Below are 20600 nucleotides of genomic sequence, written 5' to 3'. Positions count from 1 at the left end.
TTGTGCTTTATTGCTTTCTACTGTTGTTTCTAGGAAAAGTAGTAATTTAGGAAAAGGTGAGTTTAAGTTAACAGTAAATTCTTGAGTATGCTTTTTAGAACTGTTCTGGAAGGAGGGATGCTTTTCCTACAACCTTTGTTGTTAATTTCAGAAACTGTAAGGAAGAATATCTCCCCTCTTCCCCTCTTGGACAGAAAGGAGCACAATGGAGTGTGGCTTCTGGTTCTGCATACCTACCTCTAAGCAGTGGTTTTCTTTTAAGGAAAGAAAACCCACTGATATTGTTGACTGGTCAGATAAAAAGCATAGATGTGGCAACTTCCGTGGTGGGGAAACGGTAGAATTAACAGCCCTTTGCTGTAGAAGTCCTGCATGTGAGAACACAGGGTAATGTACTTTATTGATGCCCAGGAAAGGACTAAGGGAGGATTTCTGAATGACATTCTACCTCAGTATTTCTCTTTTAGGGCTGATGAAAACAACTTCACTTTTTAATGCTGAATAGTAACAGCATATGTATCATAAATGTATTTAGAGAAACTTGATTTTTTTTTCTCCCATAGCTGCTCCAGCTTCTTTGAGTAGTTCATCTGAAGTATCCATTTTTCCATTCTCATTGCATCTTTAGAATATGTTGATTTGTCTTCTGGAGGATTATTTTCTTTCTCCTTTCTGTAAGCATTTTTTTGTTCATCCTAGGCGGGGGAGGCTGCTCAGACAGAAGTAGTGTCAGAAGAAAACAAAAGTCTGATCTGGACACTACTGAAGCAAGTCCGGCCAGGAATGGACTTGTCCAAGGTTGTACTGCCTACGTTTATCTTGGAACCCCGTTCTTTCCTGGACAAGCTGTCTGATTACTACTACCATGCAGACTTTTTGTCTGAGTGAGTCAATCCTATCTCTGGCTTTCATTCTTTCAATTATTTAAAAGAAAATGGGCTAACAGTGTATACTGAAACATTTGATCTGGTCTGCTTAAACACTGTAGACTACTTAGAGTCTGAGTGTTTGTTTTAAAGTGTATCAGTCATCAGATGTCCTTGTTTTCTGAAAACTAACTGCCTGAGAGCTCATATGGTAATTCTTGAAGTCTGGCTGTCTTGGTAATTTAATAGCAATTGTGTTACAGACATTTCTGATTTAGCTTTTGAAGACTGGATGGCAGACTTCACAAAATTACGCTTTCTTTCTTTTTTTAGGAGGCATATTCAGAATGGGTAAAACAGTACCAGTAAATCCTTTTAATACAATATGAAGTTCATTCAGATTTTTACTTCCCTTCTCAAATGTAGCTAATAAATAAATGACTATAAATTGAAATATTATTCAACTCTGAGTCCTGTACATGAGAAATCCAGTTCTCTAAAGCAGTATCTTATAAATGGAAGATCTTCACTATTACAGGAACAGGATTTAATGTTACAAAGAACAGAGTCGGTTATGGAAATACCATTTCTGGATTTTTGTTCTATTTCCATTTTCAGACAATTATTTGAAAAGTGTGAATTTGAAGCACTCAGGCTGAAAGTTTTACAGTAGCACCAATCACAAACCCTTTGTTTAAGTCAGCTCCTAGATTCAAGATACATCACAATGATTGATACGTGTGTCGTAACTTAAACAATACTGGTATTTGATGCGTGTTCTGTTTGTTTCATAGAGCTGCTCTTGAAGAGAATGCTTACAACCGCATGAAAAAAGTAGTGAAGTGGTATTTGTCAGGATTCTACAAAAAGCCAAAGGTATCCTGTTGCATGTTATTTTGTCTTTAGTCATTGTGTCTGGTTTGAGGGCTCAGGGATGTGCTAGAGTAAATTTTCTCTTTAGATTATATTCTTGGGTGTTGTTTTAAAAGCAACGTTAACTTTTTTTTTACACATATTGACATTTTTGTCATGCTTAGAATAGACTGTATTCAATTGTTTTTTTTTCCCTTGAAGTTGAACTAAACATTTTGTGATAAAGTGGAACCAGTTCTATGTTTACCTTTCTTCCATGATAACATGCTGCAGCTGAAGGATTAATATTTCCACTACTTATTTAGCTTTACACTAAATATTCTTTATAGTTATGTTGGTGGGAAACAGTAGTGAAAGAAGAAAGTACTCACTAGCCAACTTGAGACAGAGGTCTGTAATAATTTCATACAAAAAGACCTTATATTCTCTTTGTCCTTAAGTGTAGCCTGGAATAGTTAAGCAGATAGACCAAATCTATGTCATTTTCCTTAGAGTGAGGAGCAGAGTAACTCAGCATAATGCTCAAATGATGAACTCAAGTACAGTGTTCTTAGCATACATGCTGTGGTTGCATTTTTTTCTGTGTCTTATCTTCAGTGACAGACAGATAAAGTTTGAGTTCTGTACCTGCATTGTATGGTTACTCTCTGCTCTATTTCTGTTTAGGGACTAAAAAAGCCGTACAATCCTATACTTGGTGAGACCTTCCGCTGCATGTGGATTCATCCAAGGACAAATAGCAAGACTTTTTACATTGCAGAACAGGTAGCTGCAATAACTGGAAGAAATATTTTAAAGAAAAATAAATATTTTGCATTTTTGTGGTAGCCAAATGGTGTGGTGGTTTCAGAAAATATATTTAAATGTATGAGTTATATTCTGGTTCTGTTGTGGTAAGAATAGTTTTTTTACAGATGTCTCTTTTAAGTGTGTCTTCCTGGAGAGACAGAAAGATGTTTGCAGCATTTCTGTTCCCTTTCTCTATAACAAAAGTCAGGTCCTAATTTTATTAGCTTTTGAAACTATGTGTTCGCTTGATCTTTAAAGATTATAGTCGCATTTCACATATATTAACTGTATTCTTATCATGTGCAGCCTGAATTTTGCATTCTGTTACTATTAGGTCAAGGTTTATGCTATATTGCATGTTCCTTTTTTCTTCTTTTTTTTTTTTTTAAATATGTGGTTTTTTCCCTTTTTCCCTACAGGTGTCACATCATCCTCCAATATCTGCCTTCTATGTTAGCAACCGCAAGGATGGTTTTTGCCTTAGTGGTAGCATTCTGGCCAAATCAAAATTCTATGGTAAATAATGGATTTTTTTTTTTTTTGCTTTTATGTTTATTAAGGAGTATAAAAACAGTGCAAATGACATGTTTTGTGCATGAGAGAAGACTGTTAGAAGAGTCAGGGTGTTGATCATTGTATTATCTGTTCCTTGAGACATTTTTGCTACTGGTCTTTGGAATTGTAATTTCTATTTTTTTTGAGCATTTTAAGTTTTTAATTGGAGAAGCTGTGTATTACAGTGGTTTCACTAGACAGGATAGATTGCAATGCTAAATATACCACTGTTCTTAATTTTATTGCTCAGTTATTATGAAATGTTGACTGTTGTCTTGCGAGGCGAGAAATATGATATGCTGTCTTTGAATTTCAGGGAATTCATTATCTGCCATACTAGATGGAGAAGGACGGCTAACATTCCTAAACAGGGGAGAAGATTATGTAATGACAATGCCATATGCTCACTGTAAAGGTAATGGGCTTTTTTTTCATTCTCTGGATGGCAAAAATTATGAAAACAGAAGTTTATTATTCTAAATAGTACATTATTCTATATAGTATAATGTGGTGACTTTGAGCTTGTCAGCCGAGTGTTCTGAATATTAGCAATATTGCTGGCTCTAGGCTTCCACATATTTTACCAGGAGAAAAATACATCTGTTATTTAAGCAGTGATATATTTTTTGGCACAGAAAATTTATTTATTTTCCTTAAATAGTAAGAGGATATATGTATCTATTTATCATTACATGGCAGTAAATTACTGTTTGTAATTTAAATATACTTGACATTTAAATATACATTAAGTAAATGTACTGTTTAAAATGAACCATTTTGATCTTTTCCAGTGTTTTCCTCTTATAAAAGGCAGTGTAGTATCTATATCTCACTGTGTGATTTGAGTGTAAATCATGGCCATTTGTTTTTAGTTTCATGATGGGAAACCAGTCAGTAGTTCTTAAAGCTTCCAGGAAGGTCAGTGGTAGTACATCATACATTGCAGTTGCTGATTTTTAAACTGGTATTTATTCAGGTTTAGCTATCTGTATGTTCTCTGCCAGGATTCTCTTTCAGAAGCCTTACAGTCAGCAACTATAGTAACTTCTTATTTCAAGATGCATGACAATCAATTATCATAATTACATAATTTGGCATTAATTTTGTTCATGGAATTTTTAATACTCTGGATTTTTTTTTATGGCTTCAGTGACAAAAATAATACTTAACAATTAAAAAGCACGTAACATATGTATATTTAAGTTAAACAGGAAGGAGGGGAACTAGTGGGTTAATAAAGCAGATAGGGAGATGGAAGAATACAGAGGGAAGGAGGATTGCATGGTAAGAAAAATTTGCATGTGCATTCGCTGTATGTAAAATATATAGTGGTTTAAATGCTGGATGGCAGGGGAAAAGACAGCAGTCACAGAAAAGAAATTGTATTCAGCATTGTCAACCTTGTACTTCCAAAAGCCTTTAGGGAGGTGATCCTTATTGTCTTACATAGGCTGTCCATGATTGTCATCACCTGTGGTCTGACTATACATACTGCTTCTGTTCAAGTGAAGTTTTTCTTTGCTCTCTTTGTCATGTAGTTATTTGCCAGCCTTAACCTCAAAAGCTTCCATCCTCCAATCACCTCCAATATGACTAAATACCCCCCTTGCTAGAGCCAGCAGCATACAACACCAAAGATACGTCTCAAACCATTTTTCCTGCTTATATGTAATTCACTTAACCCAAGCAGAAACAAAACCGATCTGTTTTATGTGGCAGAAATATCATGCTTATCATTAGGAAAGGTCATCTGAAATGATGATTTTTCCTCTGGCACAGACATGTTTACTCTACGAATTGTGCCCAGAGAACTCAGGGTTTTTATCTTGATCAGTTATAAATATTAATTTTAGTTGTTTTTTTTTTCTTTTGCAGGAATTCTTTATGGCACAATGACCTTAGAGCTTGGGGGAACAGTCAACATCACTTGTGAGAAAACTGGCTACAGTGCAACAATTGAATTCAAACTTAAGGTTAGTAAATGCTGTGAGTGGGCACAAGAAGGTGAATGAGTATAATGAGAATAAAAAAAAAAATATGGAAATTAGGTCACTCCTTAGATACAGTCTGATTTAATATGGAATTGTCTTTTTGGAAACTGAGGAATTTTCACTTTAACTGCTACCTATCCAGCTGTGTGTATCTAGCAAATAGTGGTATTTTATTTATTTATTTATTTAAGAGGAATTATATTGTCCTCTTTTTTCTTAGTGTATTCTTCTGAGTCCAGAGTTTTTGTCTGAAATTTACAGTGCTGTCTTCATCTCTGGTGATAAGAGATGCAAGCATATTGCTAATGGTATGAATCTTAAGAGCACCACTACTGGGGAAAAAGCAAAGGTCTGTCTTATCTCCAGCGGTGGCAACAGTGTCTAAGAAAAGTGTAAGAACAGTGATCTGATCAGTGGTTCAGGTATTTTATGTATTGTTGTTAATACACCTTGGTGACTTTTAATTCTCTAAACATGTTCAGGGTCTCCTTTAAACTCCTGGAGAGCCATTGGAGGAGAACTGAGACCCAGGTTCCCCTCTTCTGTCTGGGGTAAACTTCAGTTGCTCGTTTTACCTCAAACAAAGATGATGCAAAGGCTTTGGCTAACATTTATGTCAGCCTAATGCCCAGTGCTAAGCAACAGTTTGTATGGACTATTTTTGGCAGCTATGTATGCTGTAGGAACATCCCTCCACTCACAAAAGCTAAACAAAGGTTTCTAAACTAGTTATAGATGGCTTTCACTTCTGATAAATACATTTGCCATCTTTGAATCAGACACTGATTTAAAGCTGACCAAATAATTGTTAAGAAGTATGCATATGGAGGGGGAAGCTGTATTCAGTTGAAATAATAGAGGAAACATAAAAGGAGGCTGTGTTGATATTTTGCCTCATCAGCCCACAGGATACATGTGTAGGTCATCAAAAAGGCCAAAGAAAATCCCAGACAATCAATTCTGTTGTTACTTAATCTCTAAGTAACAAATGGCCCTTGCCAAAGTGGTGAGATTAGCGTAGCAAATGACTATGCCCTCCAAGATTTCATTGTGTCATTGTTTTCTGCATTATTTTCTGTTCTCTTTCCACATTTCTTAGGCAATGCTTTTGCTCAGGAAATCCTTTAAGAACAGGGGAATGAGAGAACAACTTACTGTGGTTTTAGACTTGTTTTGGGGATTAAATAGGCAGAAGTTTTAATATTAAAAGTCACCAGGGCTGTTTGCATCACATTTCTTCATTTTTTTTTCCTTAATACTAAACATAAATGCAAAAATAAATTTGTATTAAAATAAACATGAAAGCATTTCTTTTTGTTCTGCAGCCTTTTTTGGGTAACAATGACAGTGTTAACCAAATATCAGGGAAAATTAAGCTTGGCAAAGAAGTTCTGGCTATTTTGGAGGGTCACTGGGTAAGTAGTGATTGATGAGACTTTATATTCTGGCTGATAGTTGGGATGGGTGAAATAGCACTTAGTTACAAAAAAAAAAAGACTTAATCTTTAAAAAGGAGTTGATTAACTACCACTTTTATAGAAAGTATCTATAGTTAGTTTTCAAGAAAGTATAGAATCAACATAGTATTATTTGCAGCTGTTAAAAGGTGGAAAAGTTGTGTAAGTTTGAGTAGTTAAGAAAGTACATTTAAGCTTGTGAAATCTTTTTATTATATGTGTTAGTGCTAGGAAAGAATGGTTATGGCACCAGCATGAAGTGTTTATACTTGTTTCAGTTCTGGTGAGGCAACACTGGCACCGCTGATTGATTCATTGCAACTCTGCTCCATATCGGAACTGAATTTTAAAGTTACCATATCTAATTGTTCTTAACTACATTCATTTAAATGAAAGAAAATTCTCATTTTAAAAAAATAGGCCTGTTTCTCCCTTTTGTGTTATTTTGGCACTCTGAGATTATTACAATTAAGGTAACTGAATTATATATTTTACAGGACAGTGAAGTTACTATTAGTGAGAAGAAGACAGATGTCTCAGAGACATTCTGGAACCCAACGTCTGATATCAAGCAGCGTAGATTACCTAGGTACACAGTGAAGTTTGAAGAGCAAGATGACTTTGAGTCAGAGAAGTAAGTTCACTTTAGAACCATGTATAGTTATTTTGACAAAATAAAGCACATCATCTTCTCCAAAATATGAACAGATTGTTTCTTTCTTTTGCCTGTTTGTTGTTGTTTTCCTGTAAAACAAGAAAGCAACACTGTTAAATACAAGATCGTTATTTACAAACCTTACAATCATGGGAAGTCTTGATGGAAATGTTGTAGATAAAACATACATTACAACATGGTAATATTATTTTTAGAGGTTGTTCCATTTATTTAACCTATAACTAAGGAAATGTTTCCAATTATTTGCCAAGCATATTGTAACTCTCTGCTTGTTTGTCAGGCTTTGGCAACAAGTGACAAGAGCAATAAATAATAAAGACCAAACAGAAGCTACTCAAGAGAAATATGTTCTGGAAGAAGCTCAGAGAAAGAGTGCCAAAGAGAGGAAGCTTAAGGGTGAAGAGTGGACATGCAAACTGTTTGATCAGGATTCAGTCACAGGCGAATGGCACTACAAATACGCAGAGTGAGTCCTGATGTGCTTGTTACAAAAACTGCTTGTTAATTCCTTGTTAGTGTTGCTGAGCCTCTTCCTATGGTTTCAGGAGCAAAAGAACGTGGATATTCAGCTCAGCTCAAACTTGTGAAATATGCAGTGCTACCTGATATTCTTACTCATGCGCTTTAACTCAAATGCATAATTTTTTAGCTGAACTTGACTGGCCCTTTTAGTGTTGAAAAGGCAGGGATTGCTAATGTAGCAAGCCATGTTTCATGTAACCACTGCAATGGGCTTTTTCTTTTTTTATCTTTATGTGCCTCTCCAAATTCATGCTATGTTCTAGAGTTTCTTGGCCATGGCACTTTGGGATGATGTATTGTGCTCATTTCTTCCCCTCTCCCAGGCTGACCAGAGCAGCTACACAGATTTTCCCAGACTGGAAAATATGGTACATACAGGCATACCAACTGGAAGTCAAAAAAAATCTAGTGTCTGGAAGTCAGAAAAGCCTGTGCTTAATTGAGCTGAACTCTGAGAATAACATGTTTGCAGCAATGTTAATGCTGGGACCAGGTGGTTCAGATCAGCTGTCAGATGTGGACTGCACATATGAGTGTCTGTAGATCTCTTTGCATGATGATCTGGATGAGAAAATGAAGACATAGGTGTCTCCCTGACTGCTGGGATGCATTCTCTGTTCTTGCCACTGTTTGCAGAAGTCAGCTTGGAGCCTAGCCCTTTATTACCGAAAACATCCTGCCTCAGGGAATTCCCCACATAGACCAAATGCTCTGTGAAACACCCTTGGTTTGAACCTTCTAGTGCTCTTGATGCCTGTTCTTGGAAGAATTGTGAACAGTGCAGCTGAACTGACTGCCTGTACCATTGAACCCTGTGTCTAACCATCAGGAAAAGTACTGCACTTTAGACCTGTTAGGTCTTAAAGCTTCAGGGGATAGTCTGTTTTGTTACTTTGCATTATTTCATGGCTTCTTGAGGCCTTGTGGTCGAAGGAGGCACCATGGAAATTTTGCTGTGTGATAGAAAGCAGTCTATGCTGTCAGCAGTCTCCAGACAAAACGGCTGTCTCCTTTTACACATACAGTGCTGGCTCACCACCTCATCCATGTAGAGAGCTGTCTTTCACACTTACTGTGAAAGATGCATTCAGTGAGCTGTGGCATTTGTTAAAGTATCTGGGTTACAGATACAAAAGACCTTTGGGAGAGCATTGCCTAGTTTTGAACCCAGTTACCTATGATGGTATTGAATTTGTCAGGTTATGCTAAGATGTAAATGCAGGTTTGTGGTCTGAAACAGCTACCAACTTTTTAAAAGGCATATGGGAGGAGATGAAAGGAAATCCATGCTTAATCTACTCTCGCTAAAGCTGTGCATCAGAACAATCTTCCCACAGCTGGCTTGCAGTTTGTATCCTGAAAAGGCTGTAATTAGTGAGAATGTCAGTCTTTGCCTTTGGCAGCTGCTTGTTCTCCAGTGAGCTGTGTGTGCTCATAATTGTATATTTATTTATTTACTTATTTATTTATTTTTAATTCTCTGTCAGCCTGCACTTGGAAAAGCACTCTTGGAAAATCAGAACAAGAAAACTGTGTGTAGCTCATAGTACCTCTTGAAACCAGTCTTGATTAACGTAAGCCACTTTGGGATGAAAACAGGTTTGAGGTCACTGATTCTTAACCTCTCCTTCCCAGACATCTTCTAAAAAGAACAAAAAAAAAGAAAAGCAGGCCAAAATAACAATATGTTTTTAAATCCCCCAATTTCCCTGTAATTGTAAAATAATAACTGTACATTAATCAGAGGATTTTTTCTTTTTTTTTCTTCTTTTTGAAGCAGAAAACCTCTCCATGTTTGACAAATACATATCACTAGCCAGATAAATTCAGACTGATATTGGTGGTTAATTCAATCGTTCGTACTCTTACCAGCTGGCTGAGAGTTGTTGGATGTAAAGCGTAATTTTTTTTTACTTTCTTGGCTCTTCAGGTTAGGGCTGGCTGTAGGTGGTATTAATCAATTATATTTGCTTTGTCTAGTACCAGACCATGGGACCCTTTGAATGATATGATCCAATTCGAAAAAGATGGCACCATCCAAACAAAAGTTCGACATCGGACACCAATGGTATGTTCCAGGTCTATTAGTGCACACAGCAAGATCCAGGGACTTGTATATATTGTATTATGTGTGCAAAGGTCATCAAAGCGTTGGGAGCAATGAGAAATGTTGTTGTGATCCTACAAAAAAGTAGTTTACCCAGTCCATAGTTTTAACTTCTGTGTTGCATCCTAAGCAGTAGAAATTACTTAATTGGATAGGAATATAAAATAACCAAACTTGAACTCAACAGTTTAATATGTATTTTCCTTTAAATGGGAAGATGCAAAAAGCGCTGATACATCAGAAATTTTAACTTGGGCTTTTATTGGGTATTAGTTGCTTTTAACTGTTACTATTAGAATGTGCTGCTTTGCTACAGTGCTGGTTCTCTGAAATAATTCATAAGTTTATCAATTGTAGGTTAGTGTTCCAAAAGTCAAACGAAAGCCAGCTGGCCAGAAGAAAGGAGAGTGTGGTTTCTCATCCCCAGAGCCTGATAACCAGGATTCCTCTGGGAGTGAAGGTAGGACAAGATGTATTTGCATACAGAAGTAATAAATGTATTTGACAGAGTTCTGTAGTCACACATACGCTTCTTATCTTCATGTTTGTATTATAAAATAATGTACACTTTAGATCATAGTTCTATCTAAGCACATTTTGGGAAAACAGAAGGAGCAGAAGGGTTCAGCTCCTGGTGTTAATTGCAAGCTTTCCTGTCCTTTTCAACATCAGTACGTAGCATAGGTGGGCTTAAGTGCTGCACATAAGTGTGTTTGGGGGGCAGATGTGTCTGTAAGCTCTATTCTTTCTTAAAACAAGATGAATTGTTTTAATTTGTAGATCATTGTGTTGCTAGAAGGTAGATTTGTATGAGTGTTGGAATGCATTGTGCTCAAAACACAGTGGTTTAAGATACTTCAAGTGCTTAACTTGCTGTCATGTGCTATAGGTTACTGAAATAAAGCTTTAGTTTTCAATAAAAGCTTAGTTAGAAAAGTTTATTCTCATTTTTGCAACTGGTTTAGTTTGTCATTGGTACTTTCTTCCTTTTTTGACTTACACCTCTGAATTACATCTGGCTTTTGTATATTTCTAGCACAACTTCTGAAGCATAACACAAGAATAAGGAAAAAAGGGGCAGACCTTGGTGAACTGCAGAGTGCCATTGAATCTATAAAGGAGACACAAGAAGAAATTAAAAGGTAGTACTAAATTAAACACTTTAAAATGGCTTAGAACATACTAATTTTCTAGCTTTTCTTCCTTGGAGGCTGGGATGTGTCTTTCTGCGTTAGAACCTTGATGTCTTTAAACTATCTTCCTTCCCAAATTTTGGTTGCTCATTGATGTTTCAGAATTTTCCTCAAAAAACATCTTCTGTATGGAGCCCTAACACACTAGAAAATGCCAAATTGTCTAGAATGTCATTTACAGGATATTATTTTCTATTTTACAGGGACATTATGGCTCTGCGAAACAGAGTCACTTCTAATGCACCACCTGTGGACTACCATTTCTTGCAGTTTAAGCACTATGTCTTCATTTCAGTCGTGGTTCTGCTACAGCTTGCCATTAATTTCTTGTTCAAATAAGAAGTGTGAACAAGGGCCTTTCTGAACTGGAATGATCAAACTGTTACTGGGGACCATATTTTAAGTCAGACTTTAAATGATGCAATATTGTCTAAAAGAGCCCTGTAGCAACAGCTTACAGAACTTTGCCTCAGCATCCATGGTTCAGAATCATAATCCCATCTACCCAGTTGAAGTAAGAATTGTGTAAGTGCCAGTACACTCTTGCTCCTGGTGTGTGCCTCTGTCTCACAGACATACGACATCAGCCTTGTGTTTTCTATTATGTCATGCGCTGTGTACTGATGAATCTTCACCACAGACTAGATGAAGTTGAGAATTCAGAGGTCAGACCCTGTAGGTAGGATGCAATTCCCGTTACGGTAGAATGATAAACAAGCATACTTTGTTACATTTAAACTTCCCATTTTTGTAAAGAAGGAACTTTTGAAGTAGCCAACAGTTTTTGTAAATGGCATTGAGTGTTTGGAAGTAAACTTTTGTGTAAGGTCAAACAAATACATTATTATACAAAGATAACGAACGTCAGGAACTAGCAGAAAGCTGAAGTCTTTGGGAATTCTGCAGTGTAATGTCCTTGATTTGTTTTGGAAGTATGAGTTTTTACTACAGTGGCTTGTAAGCCAGCTGTTTTATTTTTATAGTTTTAGAATTTCTGATTCTTCATAAAGACATTCCTGTATCTACTGTACAGAGCACCTTTTTAACAGTGCAGCACCTGGGAAGGAACTGTCTTAGTCCACTCTCTCACATGTTGTAAATGTCAAGGATTTTATGGTATGTTTGCAAGTCTTGATAGATCTGCAGCTTTGAATTTACGTTTGTGTACAGCCTTCTCACAATAAGCAGACAGACTGCTGATTGCAGGACTTTCTTCTTCTATTGGAAACAAAATGTGAAGATGCAGAGGTGTGCTTGGTGTCTAGCTTGACTTGAACCTCCCAAAAGGCAGACGACATAGAACAGAATTCAGGCACCATCATGAGTTCCCTTGCAAGTGAAAATGTGCATGTTTACAAGGGAAAGTCTTCAGAGGTTGTGGGATGGCTGACTATACACATATCAAAGCAAATGAGAGTGAAACCCTAAGTCTTTGTTAAATGCCTCCTTACTGCAGTACATACTACCTAGCAGAACACACGGATGCACCTATTCATTATGCTGTAGCTATACTTATTAATGTGAAGCTCAAGTTTCAATTTAAAACCAGGGTTTCTAACATTTTTGTTTGAAGAAATATATGCATGTATAGAACTTGTATAATTCAAGCAAAAAGGTTAAGTGCCAGTGTTTATCTGGCGAATTCCTTAGGCCAGTGAAGCATACCAAGTCAAAAAGGGGCTGTAATATTGTAGAGGTACTCTCAGTAACCCAGATGAGGCAACAGGAGGACAGGTGGCATAATGCAAAGGGCAGCCAAGTTTGTTTTTAGAGGATCTGCTCAGAAATCAAATCCATCCCAGGCAGTGGAACAGTTCAGGGGCCACATTTGGCTTTTTGCTATGGCCTGGTTACCCCTATTCTCTTGGGTAGCCTCCCTAACTCTCTGGTCTGCATCAGTCTCACTAGTATTTAGTACAGCTACTATTTAGTTGTTTATTCATCTAGCTCGTACATCGCTGTGGCTGATACCTTCACACACCTCCCCTCTCTTTTACCTTTCGTTTGTTTAAGCAAGAAACCTAAGTTTTGTGCTTAAGCAGTCAACTTCAGCTTATTTCTTACAGCTGCATATTAGCATAATTTGGTCTTGAGTAATTTTCTGGCATGTGGTACCTTAACGAGAGTGATCTTGCATAGGTGGGCAAGACCAAACTTAATTGGACTTCTATCTATCTGCATTATATCTACAGCTGATGAGGTAAAATTTGTGAATATACAAAGTCCCCAAGTTAAGTCTCTAAACAGAAACTGAAGTCATTAGCCATGTATAAAATGGCATAAAGCAAGCAGAATATTACAGAATAGATGTTCTCAGCCTGGAATTTGGCCATTCATTATCACGTTCAGATGTCAAAGCTCTACATGTCTTAAGATCCATTGCAACAAGCCTTTAACCATACTCTGTATGAGAGTAATACAGGAAGAAACAAATGAGAATCTGGGCAGTAACTTCAGTCCCCTAAAATAACACTGCTAAATTTGCAGTGCTGAAACTCTTGGCTAATAGTTACAAGCTTTTACCTCCCTTGTAAATAGAAATATCCTTCTGCCCTTTCATGTCAATTTTTTTAATCACTTCTATTCAAGATCAGTTAATAACACAGTCTGCATGTATTTTTACACAGACTGCATGGTAGTAACTGGATTTGCCTCAGCCAGCTGGCTGGCAGCATGGTGCTGGACAATGTCAGACTAAATAGATACTCTGTATCTGAAGTTCATATTCAGTTCAAGATTAAGTGACTTGAACAGAGTCAGAGAAAACACCTGTGCTTATTTTCAGCTTATTTTTTTATTCTGTTGTAAAAGCTGTTTTAGTGATGATCCACAAAGGCAAAGGATGTATGATGAAACTTCTGGAAAAGTAACACTGCAGCCTCTGCTTGGCTATGTTAGATAACTAGTATTCTGGAAAGTACATCAAAATCGTAGGAATTCCCGTTTTGCTGGGGTTTGTATGATGTTTCCCCATGTGAATAGAACAAAGAAATCTCTTGCCTGATTTTTACCATACAGCTTTGTCACAGGCATGTATGAAGCCTTTTCCTCAGCACATCACCATTCTCCTGGTTAACCACAATGTGTGGCCGATCTTGACTATTATGTACTTGAGACTGAGCTCTGCACACAATTACAAAATTGGGTTGTACAGTTTGCAGATGTGTGAGGGCTGTGACCTCCTCCTAGTTTTTAAAGTCTAAACCGGCCCGTTTCCACACTTGTTTGGGGGTTTCCTTGTACAGGAAATACTTTCAGAACACCTTGCCATGTGCTTTTGTTGAGTTTGGTTTGTTTGTTGGGTTTTTTCAAATGCACTCTAAGCCTTTAATCTGCCATTTAGGTACAGATTGCTTAGTTAGGTAGAAATGACCTGAGGTAAGAAAAAGCAAGTATGCCATGTGAAATGTAGCCAAGATCAGTTTTAGCAGCAGATGATGTTCTGCATTTCACATGTGGATTCCTTTTAAATTGACAATACATAAATGAGGGGTATATCCTGGTAGTGTCCCCACCTGGCACCCCCAGCTAAATCTCCTAAATCATTTGAAAGGTTGTCCCTTAAACTGTAATGATGGTGATTTCTTCCTCCTTTTTTTCATTGTTATTTGCTGCCCTCCTGTGCCTTTGGCAAATTATGTTTTGTTTTACTAGACTGGTGTGTATGAAACAATTTGCATCCTATGTTTTGTATTGTTTCTTAAATGCTATCACTTTACCACTGTTTGTGTAAATAACAAGTATTCTGTTCATCTGGAAGTTTCAATTACTGTTATTTCAAGGGAATCCTCAAATCACAGAAAACTTAGCAGGTATTCCAGTATTGTAAACAGTGCCTTCTTGATGGGTTTCTTGCTGTTCTGAGACATGTAAAGAAGGTATGTCAAGTTTGTGCCATATACAGTATCCGGCGTTCTGTGAGGGCTTTTGTGTCGGAAAACTGACTTTCCCGCTTACTCAGCGGCTGAAGGAGAACGGCAACTATTCAAACACACTGAATTGTTCTTTGGCGAGCCAGGAGTGGAGGCTGAGGGGCGTCTGATACAGTGAAGTTGCCGGAATTACAGAAACAGCCATAACCAACCACCCCCCTCAAGGACAAATTATTTCGGCTTTTTACTGTTAACATGCCCGCTGCGGTTGTTGTCCTTTCCCTTCGCCACGCGGGAACGTCAGTCTCCGCGACACGGAGCCCACCCTTTCCATGTGATTCTGCCGCCGTTACCGCGCTGTACGTCGCCGGATCTCGCGGTTTGTTGAAGGCGTTTGAACTGTTAAGGCGGGCCGCCGCCACACTCAATAAAGTCATGTCGCACCTCCGCGCCGCTCTTCCCTCTCGGGCCAAGGCCCGCACCCCTCTACCCCTGCAGGGCACAGGCCCAGGTCCCGACCTCCTTCGCGGCGTTCCATCCCGCGGTGCGCGTGACGCGCGGCGGAAGGGGCGGTGCGGCGCAGAGCGGCGGTTGCCATGGCGCGGGTGCTGGAGCCTCGGTGGCTGGCGCAGGAAGCGGAGGCTCTGGCGGGCGCTGTGCGCGGCGCCCTGGGGCCGCGGGGCGGGCGGGCGCTCCTGGTGCGGGCCACCGGGGAGGCGGTGCTCACACGGGACGGGCGGCGCCTCCTTGAGGCGCTCAGCCTGGAGCCGCCGACGGCCAGGTACGGGGCGGGGCGGGGCTGGGGCGGGCCGGGGGGTGCGGTCCCCTTAACAGCCGCTGTACCCCCAGGATGATGGTGGCGTGTGCCTGCAGCTGCCGGGCCGCGACGGGGGACGGCGCTAAGACGTTCGTTATATTGCTGGCCGGCGTGCTGCGAGGCCTGTGTGCGGCGGGCGGCGGCCTGCGGCGGGCGCTGCAGGCCTTCGAGGGACAGGTGCTGGAGCGGGCCATGGCGCTGGGCGTGCGGCGGCACCTCCTGACGGCGCTGGCAGGGCGGCAGGAGGAGGCTGAGCCGGCCGGCCTGGAGGCGCTGCTGGAGGCCTACCTGGCCGGCCGGCTGGGGCCGGGCGAGCGGCGGCGCCTGGCGCGGCTTTGCTCCGAGTACTGTTGCCGCTGCGCCCCGGCCGCCGCCACCCGCCTGCAGGCGCTGCGCCTCCTCGGCCGTCGGTTCGCGGAGCTGCACGCCACCGTGGCCGGCCTCCCCGTGTCGAGCTCTAGGGTCCTGCCCGGGCTCGTACTCCGCAGGGACTTCGCGACTTACTGCTCGGCAGGAGGGGAGCTGCGGGCCCTGCTCGTCACCGAGCCCCTCCGACCCGCCCTCTCGGCCCCCGGGGCTGAGTTTGTTGTCGACTCCGAGGGTCAGTATCACGCTTCCGTTCAGTGGATCGCAAGGAGGACAGAAGCCTTAATGAAACACTTGAAGAGCAACAACATTAAGCTGTTACTGTCGAGTGTGAAGCAGGAGGAAGTAGTTATTTACTATGCGAAATTATACGGTATATCTGTGGTAGAGTGTTTATCATCGGAAGAAATGGCCCTTATTTGTGAAATTACAGGAGTATCGCCTTGTGCACCTTTTGGTGATAACATGTGCGGAGAAATCACGGAAACCGCAGTGGCAACATTTTGCCAGCCCTTGCTGCTCGGCTCAAAGAGATGCGTTCACATTGGCTTTACCAGTATGTGCACCTTTCAGCCCCATTGCCTCATTCTTTGTGGGCCAGTCGATAGTGTTAATGAGCAACACGCTGCAGCTTTTCAAGAGGCATTTATAATGCTGCAGCAGCTATTTAAAAAAGTTGAACAGAGGGAGGAATACAAAGCAGAAGGTGAAAGTCAGAGTGAAGCCTCAGGTGTTTGCAGTTGGCATTTTTCAGCTACTCAGATGCAACTTGCAATAGAAAATAATTGTTGTAACAGTACTCAGGTTTCCGAATGTCAATCAAAAGCACATAGGGATGAAGCAGAGACACAGACTGTAGACCCAGATTCGCAGGTATGTAATAATCCAGCATGTGTGCAAACAGACTTGCAAATGCCCTCAAATCCCATCTTGCACATCGAGGAATTACGTGGTGCCAGTGAAGGAGATGGCTCTTCACGAGGTGTACAGAAACCACATGCAAAATGTGAGCATTTGGGTGCCATGCATGAGAACTATAAAAATGGTTCACTTGTGGACAGTCAAAAGCACCAGAGCACTGCTGTATTAGCATGTAATGCTAATGCAGACACTGCATGTGAAAGCCTGGATGTTGGCAAAGACCTGGAGAAAAACAGTGGCAATGTAGTCACATTAAAACATGGAAAGAGTTGTGTAAGTACTGCACAGAATTATTCTGGCTCCCTCATAAAAGCAGGATCAGTTTTGCCAGTAGGAGGTTACTTTGAAGTCCTGTTACATTATTATATTCAGTACTATGCAAAACAGTTTCAGCAGTCAGAGGTAGCTGTTGTGTCTAATATAGTTGCTGATGCTCTGCTAAGTATTCCCAAGTCCTTGTACGGGACAACAGAAGGAAACAGCTTTAACAAATTCTATTTTGGAGCCATAAATGCACTCAGAAAAAATGAACCACTGCCTATGAATGGGAAAGGCTTAGAATCAGTGTATTGCAAATACCACTTAGTCATCTCAGTTCTTCATTGTGTTACAGAGCTGCTCTCCATAGATTTAATAATTGGTGTTAAGCGGCCACTGCAAAAAGCTGAGGATTATGACTCAGAGAATGACTTCTGAAATCTCTTAATAAAGAATGTTTTCCATTATGTGTTTTTCCTGTGCCATCTTGTCGAAAGGTTGCATCTCAAAGTCAGTGCTAGAGAATGAAAGATACTTTTATAGACCCAGAGACCTAACGTGCTGCTTTCTTCTAAGAAGAAAAGGAAGAGAAAGGCTCACCAGCTGAGATTTGTGAAAAAACTGGGTTGTGCGCTTGCAAGTTATAAGCGAGGGGGGATTTTTTAGCCTTCGTAACAGGCTGGATTGAATGTTAAATAAAACTATTTTTATATATATTGTGGTTTCAAATGTAATGGAAAAAATAGAACTGTTGTTGGTCTGTTCAGTGTAGGACAGGCAGAGGTAGGCCACTGCAGCATATCCCCGTGAAGAATTTTCTCATCTGACAGAAGATGCAGCATTTGTATCCTTCATTGAGTCTGCTTCAGTCGGACCACTAGAGATAATAATTTCATATCGTGACTGGCTGGCATTTGCTCTGGCAAATTAGTTTGTGTGACATTACTTAGTACAACTATTAATTTCAACTATGCTGGGATGAGTTGTGTTGTTACTATCAAAGGCTGTGTGAAAGTTTGCATAATGCAGTTTTGTGTGAAAAACCTGAGGTGATTTTTCAGTTCAGACTTTGACCATTTAGGATTTTATTGTGGCTTTTTTGGTTTGTTTTCTTTTTCTCCTCCTTCCCCCCCCAAGATTTCCACCCTGATAAGAGTTTCTTTCAGTTCCATATCACCTGGATGTCAATACACCTCCCTTTCTGCTGTGTCTTAACAGCTACAGGTTTGGTGGGAGAGGCTTTTGAGGTACTGAACAGTTGTAGCTGATAGCAGTATCGCCTTGTTTCTCTGTTCCATTGCCAGTACTGAGTAATGCTTAGAATTAACTTTTTTTTTTTGTCTGCCATTAAATACAATGTAGTGATATTTAAAATTCACAGACACAAATCATATTTATGATATCCCTGAGATGATTACAGCTATCAGATTTTTTTAATCCCTATTCATTTATGCTGTTGCTTTCTCTTTTTTGGTTTATTCAGAAGAGTCTATCCGCTATCTACCAAGTTTTTTCAGTCATTCTGGCACAAATGCTTTGAGTACAACTTTCTGTTGAAAGTTTGTATCTGTTCTTAGTAATATAAAATACTTTTTTTCCTGACCAGTACACTCCTACAGACATCTGCATAATAAAAGAGTGAAAATCAGTAGAGTAATGTCTTTAGTGAAGGACTAGGGACAGAAATTCCTAGTTTTTAGAATCATTTTTGGTGGATACAGAGGTAGAGGAGAATTAAACACAGAGGATAAGAAAATCACATTCTTACTGTTACCACATGCTTTTGGTAGCTGCTTAGTGCGACAGGTCCAGTATGACTGAAGAGGAATCTCCATTGTGGAAGAACTGGAGTTTAAGTGCTGTTGTTTGGCGAGTTTCCACCAGCCCTGGCACTTCAGCAGGCACTTGGGTTCTGTATTTTGATGTCCTAATGTCGAGACAGTTCTGCTCTTGCACAAGTTTCTGCATACTCTACAAACTCCTGACCAACTTGCTGGCCAGAGATTAATGATTTGCTCTGTGGTAGTCTAATGACAGCAGCGCACATAAAACCTGGCAGCGGTAGGGGTTGTCTGCACAAGATGCTTTTGTGTGCTGAAGCAAGGTGCTCTCTAAATACAGGTGCACTAAAGAGAATAATGTATCACTGCACATTATTTTATAGCATTTGCACATTGCACACTTTCGTATTTACTGCGGTTTCTTGAAAAAGGCTGACCCAAAAATACTTTCTGTGAATGGCCTATTTGTTTGATTTAAATTGTGTCATTGAGAAGAGAGTCCGAAAATTTTATCATACCCAAATCTCTTTGGTTTTGTGTGCCAGAGATACGAGAGAGAGTTCGAAAATGACAGTTCTATAAAACTTCTTTTCCTGACCTGTTTCTATTGAAACCTCTCAGGTCTGAAGGTTCATTGAGTCAGGGATTATACACCTTTGACTTCTCTGTCTTTTTATATTGTGTGAATGATCAGGTTTCCCTTATGAAGTACTGGTTCCCTGTTTTTTGTAAACTGAGAATGTGGCACACCTTTCCCTTGGAGAGGAATGTCCCTTCTTTGTGCTTAACTGCTGGGGTAGATGCTTGTTCAGGACATGGCACTTTGGTTTCCAGTCCTAGAGTCTTAAGCACATTACAAAATGTGCACAAACTAAAGGGAGAAAACAGGCATTAAGAGTCTTTGGGGAGAAGAGCAGATTTACTTCTGGATTCAGGCTTTTCTTATCTTTGTGAATCTTCTCCAATAATTAGCCTGTAAGTGTAATCGTCACCTAACCTTAGAAAATATTTTGGGTTCACTGTTGTCCCATCTACTCCTTACGAGAAAGGCTGTTTATAGCCCTGAGAAGTGGCACAGTCTGCATTCTGGGCTGTGGCTCAGGTGCTGTCCCTCCTGTTTCTCCTCTTCTGATGATTCTGCCCTGCTTCACCGGCTGCCCCTGCGTTCCAGAGGCTATGGTTACCCAGCCAACCCTACTCAGGCTGTTACTGCTCATTGGTGTGCAATTCTTCCACGTCATCTTGCAGCTATCCCAAATCTTACAGCTAACTACAAAAGTAGCTTGCCCTTTCATAGGTGATGTAGGGACGATGCTAAGAGTGATCTCTTGACAGAGTGGCAGGGACAAAGGGTTACCTGAGGCAGCTTTGGAGGATATGTTTACACAGTCAAAACTGCAGGGAGCGGTGTGTTTGGGCATTCACTAAGGTTGTAAAAGCCTACCAGTTTTTCTTCTTGCACTGTTTCCCAGAGATTGTTTCTATTTTGTGCTATTATTCTATTATTTTTATAGTTATAAGTATGGATTGGCCTCCATGCAAAGTGAATGTTGGGT

At 40.0% G+C, this 20600-nt stretch overlaps 2 protein-coding genes across 10 annotated transcripts in view; both read left to right on the top strand.

Annotated features, from left to right (window-relative positions):
• Nucleotides 1–15349, top strand: part of OSBPL8 (oxysterol binding protein like 8) — a 94198-nt gene extending 78849 nt beyond the window's left edge. For all 9 annotated transcript variants that reach the window (XM_062613792.1, XM_062613793.1, XM_062613791.1 and 6 more), the window contains 13 exons: nucleotides 700–884; nucleotides 1661–1742; nucleotides 2406–2504; nucleotides 2948–3044; nucleotides 3400–3498; nucleotides 4959–5056; nucleotides 6400–6489; nucleotides 7029–7165; nucleotides 7488–7673; nucleotides 9710–9797; nucleotides 10194–10296; nucleotides 10873–10978; nucleotides 11233–15349. In XM_062613792.1, coding sequence (XP_062469776.1) covers nucleotides 700–884; nucleotides 1661–1742; nucleotides 2406–2504; nucleotides 2948–3044; nucleotides 3400–3498; nucleotides 4959–5056; nucleotides 6400–6489; nucleotides 7029–7165; nucleotides 7488–7673; nucleotides 9710–9797; nucleotides 10194–10296; nucleotides 10873–10978; nucleotides 11233–11368 — 1506 coding nt within the window. In that variant the 3' untranslated portion in view covers nucleotides 11369–15349. The remainder of the gene's footprint in view (nucleotides 1–699; nucleotides 885–1660; nucleotides 1743–2405; nucleotides 2505–2947; nucleotides 3045–3399; nucleotides 3499–4958; nucleotides 5057–6399; nucleotides 6490–7028; nucleotides 7166–7487; nucleotides 7674–9709; nucleotides 9798–10193; nucleotides 10297–10872; nucleotides 10979–11232) is intronic.
• Nucleotides 15350–15497: 148 nt separating this feature from the next.
• Nucleotides 15498–17730, top strand: BBS10 (Bardet-Biedl syndrome 10). The gene is made up of 2 exons (XM_062613626.1): nucleotides 15498–15682; nucleotides 15751–17730. Exons 1-2 carry the CDS (start codon nucleotides 15498–15500, stop codon nucleotides 17699–17701), a joined length of 2136 nt encoding a protein of 711 aa, XP_062469610.1. The 3' UTR covers nucleotides 17702–17730.
• Nucleotides 17731–20600: the final 2870 nt, after the last annotated feature.

The sequence above is a fragment of the Pezoporus occidentalis genome, unplaced genomic scaffold, assembly GCF_034315485.1.
Source record: "Pezoporus occidentalis ecotype Australia unplaced genomic scaffold, CSIRO_AGI_Poc_V1 ctg17, whole genome shotgun sequence".
Taxonomy (NCBI): Eukaryota; Metazoa; Chordata; class Aves; order Psittaciformes; family Psittacidae; genus Pezoporus; species Pezoporus occidentalis.
The sequence above is the reverse complement of the archived record's forward strand: the minus strand, read 5'-3'. Positions and strand labels throughout refer to the sequence as shown.

Coding starts and splice junctions, on each gene's coding strand:
- BBS10 (XM_062613626.1), top strand. CDS start 15,498: ATGGCGCGGGTGCTGGAGCCTCGGTGGCTGGCGCAGGAAGCGGAGGCT. Junction 15,683..15,750: donor CTGGAGCCGCCGACGGCCAG/GTACGGGGCGGG, acceptor CTGTACCCCCAG/GATGATGGTGGCGTGTGCCT.